This window comes from Mastomys coucha, unplaced genomic scaffold (genome assembly GCF_008632895.1).
Source record: "Mastomys coucha isolate ucsf_1 unplaced genomic scaffold, UCSF_Mcou_1 pScaffold12, whole genome shotgun sequence".
Taxonomy (NCBI): Eukaryota; Metazoa; Chordata; class Mammalia; order Rodentia; family Muridae; genus Mastomys; species Mastomys coucha.
The window spans coordinates 55,179,638-55,204,414 of NW_022196894.1; the positions used below are offsets into that span (position 1 = coordinate 55,179,638).

Here is a 24,777-nt window from a genome sequence, read left to right on the forward strand (position 1 = left end):
GATGGTGCAGTCTATTCTTCTTTCTCTCTTCTGAACAGAACTCCTAGCCTTTAGTTCAGCATGGGCTTACTGAGAACTATTAATGTGTTGCAACTTATGATGTGACTAAATTCAGGACCGTGGGTATGGAAAGTGGAATCTAAGCTGCTGGGTTGGATTTCTTAAAGATAAAAGGTTTGGACCCTTCCACTGGTTGGCATGTGATTGTTAAGGTCCACCTTCCTCCAGCAATGGGGATGGAGGCCAACACACCTGGGTGGAAAGACAAGGATAAAGAAAGGATCTGGGATAATAACTAGGTTCCACAGAGGAGATCTGGACTGCTTATTTACAGAATTACTAAACTGAAGAAGAATAAGCTGTTCAAATTGTAATTGTTTTTAGACTCTGAATTCAGTGATTACTACAATGTGTTATTAAGAAACACTTTAGGTTCAAATAGCATCAGTTGAGAGATATGAACAAGTCAGGAAACATACTTTTAGAGATATTTAATGATCTGTTTTTCAAATCAGTACAAAAATTTAAATACAAAATTGATTTGCCATTAAGTCTCAAATTCATTCATGGAAACTCAAACAAGTTGCCAGTCTTTTCATCATTCTTTGTTTCTGTAAAATATTTAAGGACAATTAGCCTCTACAGACATTCCTTTTCCCCTGTGGGACGTCATATTGCGTTAAAACTCTCTGTTTAAATAGAACAATGCCAGTTTGGTCCATTTTACATGGAAAAGCTCTAGTTAATTTTTAATTAAATAGGGATCATAGTACTGTCCCTAGAAAGTAGAACATATACTTGATTCACCTGCTTTCACACCACTGTGGACATGATGAACAACACTCAAAAGGGAAACACGGGTACATAGATAATTATTTAAAACTCTTCTTTAAATTAAATGGAGTATCATTTAGCTCTGATATTAGCACCATGGTAGAATATACAGTATCTGGCATAGATTTTGCTCCTCCTCCATTTAAAAGCTTAGAAGCATATGCCTGATCACACACACACACACACACACAAACACACACACACACACGCAGGCAATTGAGTAACAACCAATAAATAAGTTGGAAGATATCTCAAAAAGTGAAATTTGGTTTAACTTAAGAGATAATTTCTGTCTTTCTTTATGGAAACTAAAATACCATACATGTACAGATAAAAGCAACTTTACAACCCATCTGGCCAGACCATCTCAATGTAGCTATTTAGCAGAAAGAGCAAGGGACCCATGTGACCTCCATAGTGACCAGCTATAAGTCAGTGTCCTCAGGCGTGACCCGAGAGAAAGCTGTCCAAAGAAATGTTGTTTACTTTACAAGTGAAGGTTTGGTAGGAAATTCTTTTGGATTCGAAGGTGCTTTTGTATAATTAACAACAAATGAAAAACCTTGTGCTAATAAACACAGTCTTCTAAAAATTCAAGAAGAAATGGTGCCCGTGCATCATAACGGGAAAAGACAAAGAGTAAGCCATGACAAGAAGAATTGTGGTGGTAAAAATAATTCAGGTTTCAAATAGACCGTGCTTTCTACTGTATTTATTTGTATGTTTTCCAATCTATGTCTGATCTTCAGCTCCTGACTTTTAACTTTTGAGGAAAGTAGCATACATTCTATTGCTATAGTCCCATGTTATTCTCCTACGCAACTAATAGCAGATGAACAGTAAACATTCAACAGATTGTATTTTGAGCATCTCCCAAAGAGCCTACTATGTGAAAAAAAATGAAAAAAAATGTTGTCTTTTCAAGCTTGTTTTGGCTGTGGTGCTGAGCACGCAGTGACGTCATAGGCCCGAGAGGCTATTGCTTTGTGACACTCCAACTATCTCTCCCACGGGCAGATGTCAAAGAAACAGTTCTTTTCCTACAACCGTAGTCCCTATTGCTGGAAGCAATATGCCTGCTTTTAAATACCAAACCTTATAATTGCTCTTTTAAAATATATTTTTTCCTATGTAATTCTGATTTTTTTCCCCCAAATTAAAAAAAAAAAAAAAAAAAAAAAAAAAAAAAAAAAAAAAAAAAGAGTGGTTTGTATTTTGGCAATTGACTTTGGAAACTCATAGCATAAGTCATATTTTTAAAATTCATAGTTCCCCAGGCAAAACGAAAGCTGCTAAAACAGGCACAGGCAAGGTGAAGCCACACTACACTTAGCTGTGTGGACGCATTAGCATTTTTGTTTTATTTTACACAACTGGTATAAATACTTGCTATTAATAATAAATGTTCACAAATGTCAAAGTTATTAGAGGGAAGGCTTTGTAAAAAAATTTGCTTATATTTCTTAGGCTATGTTATAAATTACATGGAGAGACAAAGAAGGAGGAGGAGGAGAAGAAGGAGGACAAGGAAGAGGAGGTGGAGGAGGAGGAGGAGGAGGTGGAGGAGGAGGAGGAGGAGGAAGGAGAGAAAGAAGAAGAGGAAGAGGAAGAAAGAAAGAAAGAAAATCAAGTTAGAAAAATCCTAAACTGAAATGATTCAGACGAGTTGGAATGTTAATGTCTCTGAGCTAAATTATGAGCTCCTGTGGGCTCTGCCCTGCATCCCACGCTAGCATCTCACCCAGTTGCTAGGCAAATAGACTGCTGAGCAAATATGCAATGGGCCATTGGAACACCTCTTCTTTTGGGGACATCACACACATCCACACAATCCTGACTAGGCAATTCTGCAGCTCAAAGCATTGCCTCTAACATGGAGAAATATCCTTTGGACTAGAGATTACCGTGGACCCTGCACTACAGAAGAGCCCACCTACATCCCACAGCAAAACACCTGCATGAATAGAGAGGAAGGTATGCAAATAAATACAGTATGTAACTATCACCACCAACCTCTTAAGGCATATTCAAAAATACCCTTTTAAGGGAGCACAAAGGATGAATGACTTTAATTAGCTATGATGTTCCAGACTGAGATATTTTGACTGATTTGAATAGGCAGGTTATGAAATCATATAACATGGAACAGCTAATATGAGTCCACTGGCTACAACACATGTGTCAGTACTTGATCCATACATCTGTCCCATCATTCCATTACAATCTGCTGTGAACAGGATTAAACATGCAGTTAAGTTTTTATTTGTACATGATGGTCCAAACTTTCACTTAAATATAACGTTCCAACTATTATAAATGTTTTGAAGCACTGTTTTCAATTGGATTTTTTTTTTTTTGGTGTGTCATATTCTTTTCTTCTATTAAATCTCTTATTTTTCTTTTCTTTTCTTTTCTTTTCTTTTTTTTTTTTTACATGGGATACAATAAATATCCTGAAAAGGAGGAGTGGACATATTGCCCGGCATAGAGTCCAGCAGCCTGTTCTGAAGGCATTTGGAGGAACACCCGGTCTCCGGGCCGGAGCAGCAGTACTGCGCTTCCAGATGCCTGGTCCAGAAAGCCCTTCTTGTACTCATCGTATGTGTACATCATGGGCTCGTTGTTCTTGAAGAGAGCAACCCATACATTGCCTCCCTTGCAGTGAACATGATAAGCAAAGTAGTAGACACCCGGGACTTCACAAGTGAAAATGCCGGTCTGCGGGTTATAGTTCTGTCTGCCATTGTAGAGCAGCTTGTCAAACTTCACTGGCGCCCCCACCGGCGGGAAAGGCACAGTCAGCTCGGCAGTAAATGCGGGCATTTCATAGGCTGGCCCTCCATTCTTGCCCTTTTTGCCTGCATAGGCATGTGGAGGTTTCACTCCATCAATTCCTAGTCCCATATCTGGCAGATACTCTCCCTGGGGTGATGGTGTAGGGGGCATCACAGCTGGGGGGCCTGGGGGCCCTGGAGGGCCTGGGGGTCCAGGAAGGCCAGGCTGGCCTTGAGGCCCAAGGGCACCAGGTTTCCCTGGGGGACCGTGAAGTCCTGCTACTCCTGGCTTCCCTACACCAGGGAACCCAGGGGGCCCTGGGAGGCCTGGTTCTCCTTTGGGACCCGGAATCCCAGGGGGTCCAATAGGGCCACTAGGTCCAACAATCCCTGGAATGCCTGGGGGACCCTGTAGACCCTGATCCCCAGGTATGCCAGGTTCTCCTTTCGGTCCAAGCAGCCCTGGAACACCAGGAAGCCCTGGCAACCCTTTGTGACCAGCTTCTCCCTTGGGTCCTATAGGACCGGGCAAACCCCTCATGCCAGGGGGACCTACTTCACCGAGAAAACCTGGCTTCCCAGGGAAGCCTTGGAGGCCAGGCTCTCCTTTGGGACCTGGTGGACCCTGTGGTCCTACAACCCCACCTTCTCCTTTGGGTCCAGGGAAACCAATAGCCCCTGGAGGGCCCATGGGACCCGGGATTCCTGGTAGGCCTGGCTCTCCAGGTGGACCCCCCATTCCAGGAGCACCTACTGGTCCCTTTTCCCCTCTCGGTCCAAGAGCCCCAGGAACGCCCCCAATACCCCGGTCCCCTTTGGGTCCTGGAAAGCCTGGTTTTCCGACCCCTGGGAGGCCTGGGGGTCCAGGCAACCCCGGCAATCCTTGTTCCCCTTTACCACCTGGAAATCCTGGCTGGCCAGGGATTCCATCCTGACCCGGCTTTCCAACTCCAGGCACCCCAGGAGGTCCTTGAACTCCTGGCACTCCAATAAGGCCTTGTGGTCCAGGTTCCCCCGGAGGCCCCGGCTTCCCCAGAGGACCCTGTGGTCCAGGAAAGCCCGTCACTCCTGGTTTTCCTACTCCTGGTAGCCCAACTGGGCCAGGAGGGCCATGTATACCTGGAGGACCCTTCAGACCTGGCAAGCCAGGCATACCGAAGCCCTTCTCTCCTTTAGGACCCTGAAGGCCTGGAGGTCCTGGTGGTCCTTTGGGCCCTCTCTCACCTTTTGCTCCTGGTTGCCCTGGTAACCCTGGCCCACCCGGTTTCCCGATGCCAGGAAGTCCATGAGGTCCTGGAGGTCCCTGTGGCCCTGGGATTCCCATAGGTCCGATTTCCCCTTTGGGTCCAATTTCGCCTTTTGCCCCTGGCATTCCCATGACTCCTGGCTTCCCGGGCATCCCAGGCATACCCGGCTTTCCAATTCCTGGATATCCCTGGGGCCCTGGTTTTCCTTTGATTCCGGGCATCCCATGACCTGGTAAACCTGGTGGCCCAGGTGGTCCTCTTGGTCCAGGTTCTCCACGGGGACCTTGTTCTCCTCGCAAACTGGCTAATGGTATTTCTCCTGGAAAAGTGGAGAAAGAGGCAGGGGACATTTGTTATCTCTTAATATAAAGAAGTAATAGCAGCCATTTAATTTAGACACATTTGCCTACTGTGTGTTGAATGGGAAGATTAAAGATAATTATGGTTGCCTTCCTGAGCCTTCCCCTGTACTGTAGCAGTACTTCAAGGAAAATCAAGCTGTCAGTTTCTGTGATGTGTTCGAGTTGCTGTTTTGAAAACTCTTACACGCAGCTGCTAATATAGTTAGTATTGGTTAAAGTTTAAAGGCTGAAAAGTAAAAACAAAAAAAAATTCCAAGCTCAGGAGATGAAGACCCTATTGTGTTTCATCGTACAAAATTTGGGAAGGTGGAATTTGTGTAGCGGGGTGAAAGTATTTCCATTGAGCCCACTTAGCAGAGATGACCACTTGACAAGGTATTTTGACCTGATTCATTTCAGGCACACATTTGTGTGTATTTTAGAGAATGTTGGAGTCATATTCTGTTTTTATTTATTTATTTTTTAACATTTTTCTACTTAAATGTTATTTTGTGTTTTCCCATGACCTTCTTATCAATTTAAAGATTTCTTTATAAATCAACGAATTGCATGGTATATGTTTATGGGCTTCAAGGTGATAGTATAATTCATTAATAAAATATTGAATAATCAAACTAAGCAAATCAACTTTTTTGTCACTTTACATACTTATTTTTGGGGGGACAGCTTTTGAAGTTATTCTTAGTTTTAAATATATATTACTCACTATATTTACCACATTTGGTAATAGATCTAGGAATAAATAAAGACAAAATCAAAACCATAGTCTTGCTGCCTGCCTTACACTTTGCACCTCTTGTCTTTTCCATCCCCGCCTCTCCTTAGCTTCTTACATCCCTTAGCTTCTGCTATAAGAATGACCAACATTCTAGTCTCTGCTTCTGTACATTGTTATACTGCTGCATGCTAATAACATCCATGGTTCTTGTCGTTCTGTGCCTGGCCAGCTTGTATTATTTTTAATTTAATAATGTGGGGCTAAATATTTCTTCGTGTGCTGAAAAGTGAGTGATGAAAATCATTCTCCCATGAACCCAAGAAAAAGAAAAGCCTTTTATTTTGCATGTGGTCTGATAAACATCTCTCCACATTTGCCTCCTAGACCCAATGAATTTGCTTAGTGTCTCTGACATACTATAGGATTTCTCAAGCCTCAAATGTAAGTTTTTGGAATAAATTTATGTTGCTTGGAAATTATGGTTTTGATCAGAAGTGAATAAGACACTTTAGGGTGGCATGCAGTTTAAACAAGGACAGAGGCTTGGTTTAGGAAGTTTTGTTTATCTTTCTGACATTGACATGATGTTATGACTGGGTGACTAAAGCTGCCGACATGCCTGTTTTTCTATAACATTAGCCAGATTAATAGAGCTATACCACGTTACCAGAGAAAAGATAGGAAAGCTGTCATGCTTGATGTGGAGCTACAAAGCACACATAAGGGTATGCTTGCTGTGCTTTGCAGGCAAACACCTCTGGATGCTGTCCCATGCTACTGGGAACAGTGGGGTACAGAAAGAAATTAAATATGTGGTTCCAAAGTTGGCTTTCAACTATATGTAGCATTTAAATCTTATTATTGTACTAAATAGCACAATAATTTGTAGAACTACTGCCAGGAAGACAAGAGAGAACCTCACAAATCATCTTCTTCCTGGGTAGGAATAATCATCTGATTACAAGATGCACCAGGGGAAGCCAGGAAGGTCATGCGAGGAAGGAAGGGAAAAGGGCTTAGATAATTCCCTCAATGGTATGCCTAAAGAGTAAAAATGTGTGGAGTATTTACATTAACACACACCATAGGATTAATAAGCAAATTGTAATCAAGGGAGAATCTGAGGAAGCATCCTAATTTTTATTACTATTATTATTATTATTATTATTATTATTATTATTATTATTATTATATTTTGGCACTACATGTTACTGTGGAGCTCACTCTTGTGATTGATCTTACTGCCTCAGCCTCATACACCACCAGCCTGAAGTATCACACCTTATTGGTCTGGTAGCCTCATGCACAGTGCCTAGAACACAGCTCTCCCCATCTGGGCATCTGGAATGACTGGCAACTGTGACCACTCAAAACCCCTCAGTGCTTTAGAGCTTACTGAACATCACTTGCTCGGTGGCACTGTTTCAACAGTCTTATTTTAAAGAACAAGGATGTGTGCACTCATAGCTTTCTTTGATTTCTGGGTTCTAGGCAGCTAGTCTTATTAGTGTCAACTCAAGTGGAGATGACCTCTGCTTCCTTCATGGTGATCCATACTCTGATGCTCCCATGTTCCCTCAAGTGGTTGTGCTTCTGAGAACTCCAAATAAGCAAGCTGAAGTTATGGGAAAGTACCTCACAGTAAAGGGTGCTTTGTAGCTGTAATAGACTTAGTACAGCTTCCTAGAACGTAACTGGGAGATTTTCTGGGCCCTTTAGATTCCAGATAGCCTGGTGACTGACTTGAGTACTTTAAAGCAGCACTGAACACTCTTAAGTGTATCATCTACTTTGTGAAATACTTCATTGTAGTTGTCTTTCATATAAGTTCCTGAAGATATTGTTTCTTAGCTTGGAAGACTGACTTGTCATGTTTCTTTAACCCACATATCTTGCTCCTTCTGCTCCATGAACTCCCTGCATCTGGCTCAGAGTTCACGCCACATATAGCTGATGAATGTTTAAATAAATTAATAATATATATAAGGATAGCCGGTGGCTAAATATACTCTGCTCAATCTTCTGCTAGCTAAAATAATAAAACCCAAAATAGATTATAATTATATTTTTTATGATGCTGAGGATTAAACCCCTGTATTAATTTTTATATTTAAATTAAAATATAATTACATCCTGTCTTCCTTTTTCTTTCCTCTATCTAGTTCCTTCCATGTGCACCCCATTCCTCACAAATGTATGGTTTCTTTTTTTTTGTTTAATTATGGTTGCATATATATATACATAAATACATAAGTAAAACCTGTTGAGTCAATTTAGTGTTGCTTGCATGTATATAATTTCAGGGCTGAACACTTGAAATTGGGTAACCTGACCTGAAAGTCTCCTCCTTGTATCTTTCTAAGTTTGAACCTTGAAAAACAATGGGACTTGATTCACAGCTATAACAAATTTAAAAATAAAAGTGTCTACATAGTTTCCTTCTCGACTTCTATAGTTTAGGAGTCCAGAGAGCTGCTATTTTGAAAGTGTGCAATATGATGTTACCTTTGCCTTTTTTGGGCACCACTTCCTTGCCCATTCTTGGCACAGGTTGGATTTCCTTCATATACTGGGGTAGGTGTGGGTACTCTTTGCCATACTGCATGTGGGGCATCTCCTTGCCCATGGAAAGGCCATCTTTTCCCAAAGGCATGTGAGGTACTTGCTGGCCCAATGGCTGGTACTGTGGAATTTGTGGTGGCATCTGAGGAGGAATTTGAGGTGGCAGAGGCTTGATTCCATAGTAGGCACCGGCCTGAGTGAGTCTGACAGAGCTCAGGGAAATGGTGAGCAGTATTCCCAGCAGCTGTAGAGGCCTGGGTGGCACAGCCATCACCTATGGAGAAAGGAACATACCAATAAAGTGAGCACCTCCAGGCCAAGGACTGCTCTGTTTAGAGACAGAAGAGTTAGGGAACATGGAGAAACTCACAGTCTCCACTGTCAGAAAGTTACAAGAGAAATGACCTTAAAGTGACGGTGCTACCTGCCTGACTCCATAGACTGAGTCTATGGAGTGCTCACAAAAAGGGACCTATCATGACTGCATTCTGGAAGACCCAACAAGCAGCTGAAAGAGTCAGATGCAGATATTTGCACCCAACCAATAGACGGAAGCTGCTGACCCCTGTGGTTGAGTTAGGGGAAAGCTGGAAGAAGCTGAAGAGGTGGGCAGCCCTGTAGGAGGACCAGCAGTCTCAATTAACCTGGACCCTGAGATTTCTCAAATGCTGAATCACCAACCAGGCAGGATACAGCACCTGATTTGAGGCCCCCAACACATATATAGCAGGGGACTACTGGGTCTGAGTTCAGTCAGAGAAGATGCACCTAACCCTCAAGAGACTGGAGGCCCCAGGGAGTTTAGAGGTCAGGTGGAGTTGGGGGGTGTGTGGTGGGCACATCCTTGTGGAGACAGGGGATGGGGAGGAGGTATGGGATGTGGAACAGTCAGAGTGTAGAGGACTGTGTAGGGAGGGGGAATAAAATCTGGAGTGTAAATAAGTAAGTAAATAAATGAATGAATAAATAAAAGAATAAAAAAGAATTAGAACGAAAGCCAGAATAGTTGGATCTGTCAAATGAGAGCAATTATTAATTATTGGAATATAGTCTAGAGATTGTTAGTTTCTCCAAATACCAACTCTGCAAATTTCACATAATGTCAGAAAACCTGATTTGTAGCTTGGGATGAAACAATCCAGAATGAAGACACTCAGGTAGGTATGGTGATATGAACAAGTTTTGTCAACTGAATATCATTGTACTAGATGCTCTTTCCTAGGAGGTCCCCAGGAGGCAGTGAGCATGCGTCTCCCTTTCTGCCTCCTTGCTGGCTGCGAGGCTGATATGTTGCCTGGAAATGGACCAGGACCCTTGGACCATGTCATAAAAACTATGCATTGAGGATTGTAGAGCCCTGGTTGATCATGTAGGAGCTAGATCAAATCATTAAATTTGGAAGAGAGAATTTGATTTTTATCTCTTTAACTCACTGTTCAATGGAGCAGTCTTCTAACTGGGTAGCACTTTAAAATGGAAACGGTTAAAATGTATAGGTTAGGAGAGGATCTGAGATTGTTCACCTACTAAACGCTTTTCTGGATGCTTACATTGGTCATAAATACATATAAATATGAATGTACAATAAGTGTAAAAGCAACACCAAAGACTACAGAGAGAGAGCGAGAGAGCATTTAATTTGATAGTGCCAGAAGGTCATTGTAAAAACCACTATCATAATTATGCACTTTTTCCTTCTATTTGAATGCTATGAAGTAACTGGTTCAGAATTTGGCTAACTGTACCGAGAGTCCATTAAAGTTTATCTTTGATGTTTTATGAAGCGAAGGAAGTTTACAAAGTAAATTAATTGCATAAATAAGATACAGGGAGATGACTGGCAAGTCACAAGAACAAACTGTTTCTAAGCTATTTAATGGTCCTCTTTGCAACCGAATGGGTTTTATCTGTTTATAAAAACCAGCCTGAGGAGACCTCTGCTTGGTAACACCCTAGGCCGAAGACCAACCAGTTCAGGAAAATGCAATGTGAGAAAATGAACACCAGGGGGCAGGCGTGACCCACTTGGAAGTCCGTTCAGTGCTTTCCCCACCTCCACCGACCATGGCTGAATGCGGACTGCCTCTGAGTAGCGGCTGTAAACTCACACCTTATTAAAGGACTAACTGAAAATTAGAGAGTGTCACAATGCTGGAGAATGAGAAGTAGCAAGAGCCTCACAGTCTTTAATGCAACTATTTCCTGGGACACCTCAAACAGACTTGTGTACAAATAATTTAAGTTCCCTTTCTATGAGAGGTTTTCTTTATAATTCTGCCTAGCTTAATTGTGGATTATAGTATCCTGCTTTTTTAAGAAAACCTGTGTTGAATTTGTGACATCCTACTGAAGGGTAATACCAAAACAGAATACAAAAGGACTGGTTAATTAAAAAGAAAAAGAGAAAAAAAAGTTAATCCCTACCAGAAAACTCATTTGATTTCCCATTTTTCCAAATATACAATTTAATTTTTTTTTCCTCTAGGGAATTAGTGACGTAACATTAGTCATTAAAATGATTTATAAAGCATTCTCTGTGATACAATCATCATAGTTACAAGGAAGAACTGTCTATTTCAAGCATCTGAATAATACATGTACTGATAAGAGGGAACAGACAGAATGTTATTTTCTGTCCCTCTAAATGATTAGGTGGTTATTAGAAGCCATTGGAAAAGAGCCATAAAATGAATACTGATTTATTTTTATAAATATTAACTTATTTCTGGTGTAAAAGAACATCTATGGTAAAAGTTCAACTTGAAATTTATTAAATTCTTATCAGAAACCATGCTAGGCCCACCTGAGAATACAAGGCTGAATATAGTATGGTCAGTGAGTTCTGGTCTCAGGGAGCTACACTACTGTAATGGAAGTTATAAGTGTATGCACCTTTAAAGAGTAGCAAAAGACACAGAGAAAAAAACATTCCCCCCACCCCAATCAACTCCTGTTCTTTAAAATCCCTTAATTTTGTAGCAGCAACTTTGCTCATTGCCTCTCCACATTTTTTTTTCCAGAGACAGTTTACAAATATGTAGTGCATCACAAACTTCTTTAAAACATAAATGCAACATGCTATGCACACCCCGGCCCCCACCAATACTGTTTCGTAGGCCTTATCTTTTTGTCTAGATATGAACAGTTAAACAAAGCCCGTCCAGCGCTTCCTCTGTTACAAATAGGTCTTAGTTTTATTGTACATCCTTCCTGATTTTAATATTCAGTATCTTTAAGGTACTCACCAGTGAAAGTGTTAATTCATACCAGGAACGTGTGGTAATACCTACTGGCATAGAAGCTAGGGACTTCATTCTGCCTTTCGAGGAGAACGGATTCCATTATCGAACCTTAAACGTGTGGTGCTGTCTTTAGCAACAGACTTACAATGCTTGGCTTTTGCCCTTCCAGCAGCACACTTAATGTGCTGTTGCTGTTTATACTTAAATAGTCTTTAAGCCAGGACACACTTGTGAAATGCTAGAAAAAACGAGACGGAACAAGATGCTTAAAAGCCCAGGTGAATCCCCAGGGGTTCAGCAGGACCCAGCTTCCCCTACAACCACTTCCTCTCACTGGCTTGGCCTTCCTCTCTCTCAAACCACCTCATCCAGTTGGCCTTCTGCCATCTCTTTGGCTCTTTGTTTAAGTAAACTTTGCTCAGTTTTAACTTGAAAATTTATGGAGGAATTTACCGCTTGACTTATCCCTACTAATTTCCTTCTGGTCCCTGAGGAGAGTTTTGGTGGTCAACGTGGTATCGTGGTTCTCTCACATCATTCAAAGAACCTCAGAAGCGCTACAGTAGAGAAACACCTTACAGAGAAGAAGCATTCTTAGAAGCTCTGCTGAGACACCATGGCAGTGGGTTCCCGTACCACTCTTCCTTTTCTGAAGAGCACAATATGCTGTGAGTTTTCTCTGCTATTTTCCTTGCTTTCTAGATTTTCTTTTATGATTGATATGTGTGTGTGTATGTGTATGTGTGTGTGTGTGTGTTACATGACGATAAGAATATTTAATGGGAGTAGAGGTGTAGACAAGGCGTCCTCACCAGCTGGGTAGACTAAGTGACGGCTCTCATGCCGTGTGTCATACACTCTAGAACTCAAAAAACGTACGTATGAGTTTTAGCTCTGCAATTCTCCATGCCTAGGCCTTGGGCAGATTCTCTCATCTCCACTGGGTCTCAGTTTTTTTACCTATGACACAGACGTGACAATCTCTGCCCATTCCTCAGAGCTGTGACAGACAATAAGATGAATTCCTTGTAAGCTGAGAAGTACTGTTTAAATGTAAGTTATGCAGCACAGCCAAAATGACAAACCAAAACCAACTGAGACATTCAAAAGAAGATACTAGCCAAAGTAAATGTGAGTAAATTAACTGCAATGATGATAAACGTAAAGTGAATAAAGCAAAGCGAGGATGGTCATTAAAACACTTATTAAATATGACAAAAAAAAAAAAAGACCCGTTGAACTAAGGAATTTATCTTGGTGTTAGAGTTGCCAATATCATCTCTTTAAATAGCTTCCTGAATGTTTCCTGTAGTTGGACAAGGTTGGAATGACATTTCGTTTCCATTTGCAATCTGTGATATACACAACAGACTAACATGATACCTATTATTTTAGATGCTGTGAGCATATCCTTTGTCCATTTATCATCGCGAAATTTTGGATTGCTATACAAAACAATCAAATATTCATCCTTCAGTCTTTGCTCTGTATCTAACTTAGTCTTGTGTATGCATGCATGTCTATGGTGTGGTGGGGGCAAGTCCCTCTTATATGCCAGGCCCCTCTTTGTTTTGACATGGTATATATAGTTTCTCAAGAGCATTGAAGAAAGGGAAAACAAGGTAGAACATTCTCCCAGTATTTCCCAGAATTGCTTTTCTACTCCTCTTAAAGTTTTCTTTCTTGGTTGCATTTTCCAGAGCAATTCATTCATTAGATACTGCTGTTTATTGAGTTACAGGTTTAATTTCTTTTGGGTAAGGGTTGAAGGATACAATGGTTAATTTAAAAAGATGGAGTCTTGCCTTACTGAACTTCCTTTCTAGTATTGGCAGGTGATAAACAAATAAAGATAACTGGAAAATTGGATACAAGTGCCATAGACAAAGTTAAAAGGGTGTGTGATAGCCCTGGGGCTAATTGTATTTGATGCTAATTCTGTTTTCCTGTGAGGGCTTGCAAATAAGGAATGAGTCAGCACTCAGGTGATTTCCTGTAAACCTCCTTCCCACCTTAATTTATAAATTATAAATTAATAAAGATTAGAGCCTGTGATTGGGCAGAGAAGGAGGGGAAGGGGGAGCTGAAGGTTTTAGGAGAAAAGGAGAGAGAAGAGACAGAGGAGGAGGTGGAAGGAAAACAGAGCAGAAGCACATGGCCTGGAGAATCTGCAAGTTATAAAGGGTCTCATAGATGGGGAGGATGATAATGTAGTGCTCGATCTGCCTAGACTAGGCACACAGCTTGTATTCATATTAATTGAGTTGCAATTTCATTGCTGGGGCATATTTGGGTTGGAGATTTACCGCAACAGGTGTGTCTAATCTACTCAGGTTCTAGCAAATCCACAGTAGACGATTGTCATTCGTTCATCAAAGCTGCCACGATGCAGCATCTCAGACTGGATGTAGCCTGGAAGCTTCCAAGTCCAGGAATAAGAGGTCAGATGATAGGTGTTTGGGGAGGACCACTTCCTGGCTTGCACTGTTAATCTCCTTTGCCCTCAGACTGGGGAAGGGTGAGCATCTGTTTTGGCTCTTTCCTAAGGGCACCGATCCAAAGGGTTCTTTGTTCTTGAGACCTAATCATATCCCATACATCTCCCAATTTCACATTGGTGGCTAGGATAACAGCACAGGAACCTGGACACAAACGCGTAGTGCATAGAGTGGAGAAAAGCAGCCAAGAAGGACTTTAAGTGGGAGAAACTGGAAAGGCTAGGAGTTGAAAACGTCTATGGGAAGTAAATTATGAGTGAAGATTTGAATATTGAGATTTTTTTAAAAGATTCATTTATTTTTAAATTAACGTGTGACTATTTTGCCTGCATGCATGTATGTATGTATGTGGACTACGTACATGTCTGGTGCACATAGAGGCTAGGTTTTCAGAAGCCCTGGAACTAGAGTTATAGACACTTGTGAGCTGCCATGTGGATGGTGGCAAGCAAATCTATAAGAACAATGCTCTTAACCCCTGAGACACTTTTGCTTATTTTAAAATACTCTCTCTTAAGATACCATATAGGAACAGAGGAATGATTCTATTTACTTACAGTATAGATGTGGGTATTTTTCACTAATGCACTGTTTCAAAAGCATGCCCCTCATCCTTGTCAATCACCTGCATGCTAACATTTTTATTATGTTTGTTTTCTCTTCAGGGGTATTATTGTTTTTTAATATCTCAGATTTCAAACCTACTGTATTATTGTACTGAGGATAATGAGGCACAATGAAGCATTTCAGATTGGTAACTAAATAACAGAAACTACTTTCCCACTATTAAGTAGGCATAGGCTTCCGAGGTCAGTACATTGTTGGGGTGTGGCTCTACTGAGCGCTTTTCCAGGCTGCATTGGTAGCCTTCACTCTATGTCATCACATGGTCTTCGTTTTGCAGTCACCCCAGTGGCCCCATTTTAATTTAATTTCCTTTTTATCTTCTCTCTAAATACAGCCATATACCGAGGTAGCATGGATTAGTATTTTAACACAGATTTTGAGATGGGTGAATCAACTCAGAACACTTACTTTCTCTGGAACAACTCAATTTCTAGCTCATGTTTTGAGCCTTCTCTGCCTTCTCAGTCATCATTATTTAACTTAAAGTTAAACATAATTGTAACCAACTTTCTATCTTTTCCTCTATTAGCCAATATGCCTGAGCTTCTAAAAAAACAGAAAATGTGATTTTGGGGGCAGGGAGGAGTGTTTCTCAGAACTATTAACAAATCTTCATAATCAAAGCTCTTGAGACTGAGGCAGTCTTTCAAAATAGTTCACTAAATCTCAGCCCCTCCTTAGAATCTTCTCTGTAATGGTTGGTAACACAAAGCACTAATATTTTCCTTTTGGATATTAACAGTGATGGGAACATTCATAAGGCAATCCATTGTCTTGTTATATAACTTTGTTACTTTAAGAATTATATGAGTAATTTGTAGGGAAGACTTAATATTTAAAAATCATAGCCAGGTGGTGGTGGGGCAAGCCTTTAACCCCAGCACAGGAGGCAGAGGCAAAAAGATCTCTTGAGTTTGAGGCCAGCTTGGTCTACAGAGTGAGTTCCAGGACAGCTAGGGCTACAGAGAGAAATCCTGTATTTAAAAACCAGTAGATAATTAAAGAAGTTAATTAATAAATAATTAAAATAGGGCACCAATCAATGAATATAGCAGAATATCATTAAGATTCATTTTATCACTTTTTTTTTTAAAGGCCAATAGCATTTGGTTTTGTCCTAGGTCTCTGTACTATCTAGTCTCTGTTTCCTGGATACCTAAGCAGTATCAGGAATGGGTTCCATATTGTGGGATGGGCCTTAAGTAAAACGGTAGTTGGTTACTGCCACAAGCTTTGTGCCATCATTGCTCTAGCATAATTTTCGGGCAGGGCAGTATTTTAGATCAAAGAGGTTTTGATCTTCTCTTGAGCTCTTTTCCTTCTGTTGGTTGGTCTTGTCTCTGGTGTGATGGTTTTTGTTTTGTCTTGTATTTTTTCCCTGTTACGTTTGGTTGTTACCTCTTAGCAGCCTGTTCTCTTCTAATAAGAAATAGAAAGGGAGTGGATCTGAAAGGGAGGGGAGGTGGGGAGGAACTAGGAGAAGAGGGAGGAGAAACTGAAATCAGGATGCATTGAATGACAAAAGAATATATTTTCAATAGAGAGAGTAGGGAACAAAAGGTCATGCAATCACCTTCTGCCAACTCCTTGATTAACCAGAGATCTGAACTTTGTTGTAACGTAGATATTACAGATATAATTTACTCCATAATTGATATTATCACTCTCAGGATTATGGTCTCATTTTCTCTTATATTATTAACCAGTATCAATGTTCTTTTTATGTGATTTTTCAAACATTAAGGTTTGTCTTAGTCGGGGTTTCTATTCCTGCACAAACATCATGACCAAGAAGCAAGTTGGGGAGGAAAGGGTTTATTCAGCTTACTTCCACATCACCAAGGAAGTCAGGACTAGAACTCAAGCAGGTTAGGAAGCAGGAGCTGATGCAGAGGCCATGGAGGGATGTTTCTTACTGGCTTGCTTCTCCTGGCTTGCTCAGCCTGCTCTCTTATAGGACCCAAGACTTCCAGCCCAGGGATGGCACCACCCACAGGGGCCCTACCCCCTTGATCACTAATTGAGAAAATGCCCCACTGGACCTCATGGAGGCACTTCCCCAACTGAAGCTCCCTTCTGTGATAACTCCAGCTTGTGTCAAGTTGACACACAAAACTAGCCAGTACAAGGTTTTATGCTTTATTTTAAATCAACTTTGTCTTCATGTTAAATACAATTTTGACTTTTGTTTAACCTGTCACGAGAACTGTATTTTAAATACTTTGAGGATTATGCTTTGATGTAGACACAACAACTCTGAACGATGTGATTGGTAAAGAGAAAAAGCAAAGCAGGAGAGAGAGATGCAGAGATTGAGTTGGGGGTCATCCTCTACTGAGAGCATGCTTTTTCAAAATCCGCTTTAGACTGGGAACTGAGCTTCTGAGTGAGCTGACACCCGAGTTTCAAAGGAAGAGAGGACCAACTGTAAATAATAAAGGGAAACATATTTGTCTTTTCAGGGAATCCAGCGCAGGTTAAGTGGGTAGCACTTATTGCTACTTGTGAGGGCTCAGTGAGCAAGATATTCCCTGGTTGCAGCAGGAAATAAAAATTAATATGTGTCAGGTGTTTGTTATAGGATATATTTTGTATCATGTATATATGTATGTATATATATTATATGCATACAGGACATATACTGTAAATCACACCCTTTCTCTTTTATACATTGAAGTCTGAAAATTGAACCCTTTTGTGGGGATGAATTATCACTGGGGAATCATTCAATGTTGTGCCCAAATTGGCTTTGAATACAATTGATTATAAATGAGAAAATTGGAACTGGAGGATGGCTGGGGCAGTGAACATCTAAGTTATAATTATTTTGAGTATTAATTATTAATAAGTTCATAATGAGTTCATTTGTTAGGTCCAGAGTATCGTATAGTCTATGTTGGCTTCGAACTTGCTGAGGATGACTTTGAACTTCTGATCCACACTGCCTTCACCTTCCCACTCCCTAGTGCTGGTATTATGGGCAAGCACAACCACGCTTCTGGAGAACTGTTAAGCTATTAGATCCTTTCAATTGCTATCTTCCCATCCTGTACTTATATAATTGATTGCTTTTCTGAAATTCTGAACTGTATGGTTATCCTTGTTATATTTCAAGATAGAAAATTAAAACTCCTGTTGGTTACTTCCAGGAGCACCATACCCCCAACTTATTTTGTGAGGCACAGGTATGTCTAACTACATCCTCACTCTTCTTAATTATGTCCTCCACATAACCAACACAACTTGTTGGTTGAGAAGTTGTGCATTATAAAACAGGATCTTGAATTGAGTTTGATACTCTTTGTTCTTAAGATCAGGTATTCATGATATCATAAAGCCACCGGCGATGTAGATATGTGGAACCATATAAGAGAACCCTAATAAAATGACCCCATCAGATCCTGGCTGATCAAGCCAATGGATAAACTGGGCAAGATCACTCAACAAACAATTCATTATTTTAATTCGTTTTCCATTTACATATATCAGAACCGATGAAAACTAAAGCTTGACTTGTGTGCTTCACTTACACCCCCAGATCCTATTATAATTAAGAACCCACCTACAAGCAGAACATGACCTGTGGGACATACAGGACATGAGAAGTCCATTATATTTTGCCACCAAAATGGGCCACACACATAACCCCCCTGAAACGAGTGGCGGAGCAGCACATTCCAACAGGTCTCTAGAGGAGATGTCACAATACTCTGAGTAACCAATTACAGCATTTCATAGATTTCCTAGTATCTAATCGGAATCTCTTCTGCTGGGCGTTAAGCTCATTTCCTTCTTCCATTCTCAAAGGAGGTGGGAAACATCTGGAGAATATTTTCTCTTAAAATAATAGCTCACATATTTGAAGCCTGTAATTAACTCCCTTTGTTTCCCTAACTGGAATATAGTCAGCTGCTGAACAGCTTACAAAACACTTTTGAGAAACCTTGAAAGAGTGCATTCTAAAGTGCAATTTCTCCCTTCCCATGAATGAAAGTATCATTGTCTTCAGAGCACAGAGCGCCTAAGCTGTAGGTCTGACTCAGTCACCCATCCTGCCTGAGCATCACTTCCTTTGCTTGCAGAATTGAGGATGTTAGTAAAACTCAAGGGCTTTTTCTAATTCTGATGTTTTCTAGTAACCAAGAAGGTGAAGAAAATTTACATCCTTCATAGGTAAATGAACTTAGGATAGAGGTGATCAAGGTTTTTGTTTTGGAAAGTTAAATATATCTCATACTTCAGGTAGCTTTCAATCTCCAGTCTTACAGTTGGGGGTAGAATTTATAAAAACCTCTTCATAATTCTTTTCCTTGAAAGATAAGCAGTATTGCATAAGACACCGAAGGAAGACCCCAAATAAGAAACAAAGCGTTGTGCATAATGCATGCCTTAAAGAGGATTCACAGGTCAAAATCAAAACTGAAGCTTCTTGAGAATTCTCTAAAATGTGGCTGCGAAGGCCGGATGTGTTTTTTAATGCCAGCATTTGGGAGGCAGAAGCAGGCAGTTCTCTGTTGAGTATAAGGTCAGCTTGGTCTAACTAGCAACTTCTAGGTCAGGACTACACAGTGAGACCCTTTCTCAAAATAAAATAAAATAAAATAAAATAAGTCTGTGAATTATGTTTTCCTACAACTGTGTGACCTTAAAATTCTTGTAAAGTCATTCAGTAAATATTGAGTTCAAAGTAAGAGTGACAAGTGAATGGGCTGGAGACATGGCTCAGCATTAGGAGTACTTGTTGGTCTTACAGTAGATCCAGGTTTAGATCCCTGCACCCACGTGAATACAAGCATTGACAAAGGCTTCCCATGAAAAAGTTCTTGCCAATCTGTGAGCACAGGGTCCTTGTGGTTGAAGGGCCCTCTGTAGATAAATTGAACTAGTTAAATACAATAAGGTGATAAAAACTAGGCTCCTCTCAAAGCATCTTAGGCTATAACACCCCGCAAAGTTAAAAATCATATACTGCAGAAAGACAGAAACAGACTTGCTTCCTGAATGGCCCTCACGTGAGTGTTAAGGACTAGGGAGCCCTAGGGTGGACCCGAGGCATGGGAGCCAGGGCAGGGAAGACTAAAGGTTGAACTTTAGCTCCTCTTTTCTCCTCTGTTGTAATCCAGTTGGCATTTTATCAGAGCACAGCCATCTCCTCAAGAGGTTGAGGGTTTACAGGAAACTCAGGCGATTCTCACTATCAGAAAGACTGACAAGAGCTTTGAAAACTGGGAAATCTGAACTGTTAAGTACAGTGTTTCAGTTTCCAGTTGGCTTGGGCCCTTCCTGGAATCAGAAGGTTAAAGCCCTTCACAGGCATGTGTGTGCCAGTGACTTCTGAGGACAGGCCACATGGGAGTTTTTTCTTTACGCTCCATTCCGTGTGGCCCATTGGATATACTCTATCCATGTATATTGAGAAGATCAAGCCAAGTCTTGTGCTGGCATTCTCTTTGAATGAATAAGTTGTTATTTTGGTAGATTATTCACATTGATATTTTAATAAGAAATTGTGAAACAAATTCACCAAATCAAGGGTCAAATGTGAGCTTAATCCATTTTTCCTGTATACTAAAATATTTATTAATTGAATCTCTGCATGTGGTGTAAGTGTCTTGTGGATCTAGAGAAGAATTTAGGGGTCATATCCAGTGTTGGCATTCCCTTCTAGCTTTTGGGGCAGTTGTTTTGAGGAGTTCAACTGTTGACATTTCATTTATTTGAGTCATACAACAGTTAATAACTTAATAATAAAATGAAATCCCTAGAATTGTTATCATACATAGGCAGAACATTAAATTGAATCAACTACTCTTAGAAAATAAAACTAATAATTTTCTTCCAAAATTGGTGCCTCCCATCCCTTATATGCCTTCATACACAGAATTAATTCTGGTCAGAACACTAGTCTTTCTAAAGTTACAACAGTTAGTCCTGAAAATTTCTGAACTGTAAAAGAATTATAAAAAAAAAAAAATCGAGTTTCTTGGTCAGTGAAAATATGTTTTTTTTTCCCCCTCTGTTGCATGGTTGCAGAGCAGCAAAAGAATCATTCCACATGCCTGTTCCCAACAAAGACTTTAAAATTTAAATAATTTAGTCTTCAATCTGGGACTAAGCCTAAAATACCAAATTGTGATAAATTGTCAGCCACAGAAAGGGCAGTCTCTAAAATCCTCCACTTTGTAACCACAGCTCCATCTAGATAATTAGCCTGCGTGGTAACATCCTGCCCTTTGAACACAGGCAGAGCACAGAGTGTAACCAAACCACAGCTATCTTGGTATTGCGAGTTCCATTTATTTAAAGGGTGGGATTTATTTTGAGGGAGAGAGATGGATGGACTGTCTGGGAGGGAAATCATAAGATTTTCAGTTAATCCAGTGAACATTCTTCGGAGAAAATGGAAGTGGAGAGAGGGCAGAGAGTTATGGATAGGATGCCAGATTTGAAGGATAGATGAGTTATGCAGTCTGGAAGTGTGCAAGGACGTTTTTATGAGCAGAAATCATTACGAGGCATAAGTAAATGTACATAAGCATATAGAGTGACACTGCAGAGATCCTTCATAGGTGCGATTTCCCAAGACAGGACTGTCAACGGGACACTGGCACAGATGAAAGACTCTGTGGGTTGCCTTGTCTGCAACCTTATGTGCATTCAAGGTTCTTCTTTTACTGAACTATAAAATGAAGGGAATGAATTAGACCAGATAGAAACTCAGTGCCTGGAGCGGGTAGTAGAGGTGCTGGTCTGTGGTGAATGTGGTGTAATCGGCCCATTCTGAACTGCCCAGCACCTTCCTGTCCCGGAAATGCTCTCTTTATTTGGGCAGCTCTTCCAGTTTGTAGAGGGAAGCCAGAAATCAACCCATGCTGTGAAACTTCTGATTTTAAAAAAGTGGTCCCCGGGATCTCTTAGACACTGAGCTACCAGCCAGGCAGCAAACACCAGTTGATATGAAGCCCCCCAACACTTATACAGCGGAGAACTGCCGGGTCTGGATTCAGTCAGAGAAGATGCACCTAACCCTCTAGAGACTGGAGACTGCAGGGAGTAGGGAGGGCTGATAAGATGAGGAGTGGGGATGGGGGCATGCTCTTGGAGATGTGGGGAAGAGGTATGGGAGGTGGAACAGTTGGAGGGTGGACCAGGAGGGGGATAAAGTCAGGACTGTAAAAAAAAAAAAAGATTAAAGAGTAAAAAAAATTAATCCACTTCAACATTATCTAGTAGAAGTGAGGTCTCTCCCCTCTGCCAAAAATGAAAATATAGAAATGGGTTCAACCATGTTTCCCCAGATCCTTCTTTTAACTTGCTGGACACTTCTGTACCAGGTGGTCTCAAACATCTCTCATTCTAAAATGCTGTTTCCAATATTTCCTGGGCCACAATATTATTTTCTAAAATTTCAAACTTCTAGCTTTGTATCTGTCCACTTTCAGTGGATTAATTTAATTACCAATTTCACAACATTCTAACAAAGGTTAAGGTACAATCCTATGAGATTACATACACACACACACATGTGTGTGTATGTTTTCACATATGTCCATATGTTACATGTTACTGTGCTAGCTTTCATTTAAATGAAGAGGAAAGGATCAAAAGAAAGAAGAGGGTTGAGAAGGAGGAAGAAAAGGAAGCAAGAGGAAGGGCGGAACTTGAACATCCATCCCACCTCATCTTGTTGCAGTCTTAATTAAAGACTATGGATGGTAACAATGTTTTTATTTGCTCTGCTCCAGATTATGAAACTAGGCTGATGTTTCCACCGGGATAGCATAGAAGTGACTACAGAATCCAGAGCTGTATTTTTATTGTTGAAGGAAGTAAACTACACAAATAATGGCTACAAGTTTCTGGCCCACAACAATCAGCTCACTGTTTCTCCTAGCTTAGTCTCTCTGTGCTTTTTTGGGACTTCAGTATTATAAATGTTGCTATAGTGAGCTCTTTACTGTTTTTCTTATTTTGAGTTGTGTCTGAAAAATGTACTCCCCATCTTGGTTATTTAAAACACACACACACATACTGAGTTTTGATTCTGACAAATTCAGCCTGACATAGACTTCTTCTACATACTTGTTTCATAGTGCAACTATTTGACAACTTCAAATTCAAAGTACCAGATAAGTATGAAGCCTTATTTAGCCAGGAACACTTGTCTATATATAAATCATTAATTTCCCTTAATTGATACAATTTATAATTTATTTTGAAAATTAAGTTCTTATTCAAGAGTTCTAGAAGCTAGTGATTAAAGGGAGGCACACTCAGCATAAGTCATTCAGGTGACCATGGGGTGAGAGGGAGCTGTCTCTTTGTGCAGTATATTTGTCTTTAGTTCATAGATGTGCATGAAATAGACTTGACGCATCCTTTCAAGTGGATATATGAACAGTCTCATTTTCATCTTGCCCCTTGCCTAACCCAAATGCAAATTTAGATCTCAGGTGGTGTGATGGCCAGGAGGGCCACTAACTGGGAATGGCACAGCCACCAACCCTGTATCGATAGAGTTCATTTATGTGCATACTGTTTTTAACCTCATGTCCCTAATTTTGTGTCCTGATGTTTACCGCCAGCGCGTAAGAATGGAAAATCCTACATAATCACCATTTTTCCTTCAAAGTTAATAAAGAGTGCTGCTTTTGATGTTATAAACTTTATAAAGAACAGAGAGGCACTGGATGGCCTTAGAACAAATGAGATTGGTGGCAATTCGTTGATTTACGAGATGTTTGTAAGGTTCTCTCTATGACGAAGGCCACAGATTTGGCTTGAGCTACAGTATAATACCATGGAAGCAGTTTTCAAAATCTCTGCTCTGATTTTAAGTTAAGGCTTTCAGATCTCAAGTAGCTCTCTCCTTTCACAAAGGCAGTTCCTGACATTCTGTTTCTTTGTTTACAAAACCCTGAGTGCTGGACTGAGTGGTCCCTAATGAACTTGAGGGTCCGAAGACTCACTGCTCTTTTCCTGCCTATGCTGCTACCTGTATGCTAGGAACCGACAAGGGTCAGGGGGCTTAAGAATGAGCATGAAATCTCAAGTGTTGAGGAGGAGAAGGAGGAGGAGGAGGAGGAGGGAAGATGGACATTTGCTTCATACTCCTATGCAGTGTTCAACATTTTGCAGCTCTCTATGTTCTTTACTGTGGTTGTTTGTGGACTGCATCTCTGCCATGAATTTCTGTTTCTTCTTGTGGAAACCAGCCAAGGATACATTACTGGCCACCTACCCACCTTCTTAGGACAACTCCTCAGACTTATTTTCTTTGCTTTCTCTTCCTGCTGGTTTATGGCTTTCCCTTATGTAGCAATAAAACTCTTGGAGAGCCCTCTTAGGGATGAATTAATGCCACTTAAGTATGTTTCCGTTAGCTGCCCTTTGATGGTTCTGTTTAAAAATAAAGGGAGAGTTGGGGCAGCTTGGTTCTTATTGAAATTTTCCTTCTCTCAGTTTTAAAATTACCATTCCTCAGAAACACTTAGTTATACTCCAAGAGAACTTTGTTAACACACACACATACACACACACACACACACATGCACACACATGCACACGTACACACACAAAGTATGGGAGATGTTGTCAGAAGGCAAAAATCACCATCTTTTACTCATTCTTTTCTCCCTTGGAAAAGTATTTACATTACAAGGAGACCCAGCTTAGCCTGTGAAGAGCTTCCCTTATAGTCCTTGGAATACCAGAAAGCATGTCCAAATTCCAGAAGGAAAGAACGTCATCTTCTCCACCCTAATAGCAAACAGATTAAGGATCTGTTGTCATGATCCCATTTCAGCCCTGCATGGTCTGCCTACATATTCTACATAATAATTCATCAGAATTTTACATTTAATCTATGCTATCTTTGGGATAGAATGCCCGCTAGAGTTTAGTACCTCTCCTT

General features: G+C 40.6%; 1 protein-coding gene across 1 annotated transcript in view; it reads right to left on the bottom strand.

Moving 5' to 3' along the window:
- Positions 1–2,392: 2,392 nt before the first annotated feature.
- Col8a1 (collagen type VIII alpha 1 chain) overlaps positions 2,393–24,777 on the bottom strand; it is a 128,025-nt gene continuing 105,640 nt past the window's right edge. The window contains exons 3-4 of the mRNA XM_031364155.1: positions 8,441–8,771; positions 2,393–5,174 (exon numbers count right to left, since the gene is read on the bottom strand). Coding sequence (XP_031220015.1) covers positions 3,265–5,174; positions 8,441–8,768 — 2,238 coding nt within the window. The 5' untranslated portion in view covers positions 8,769–8,771 and the 3' untranslated portion in view covers positions 2,393–3,264. The remainder of the gene's footprint in view (positions 5,175–8,440; positions 8,772–24,777) is intronic.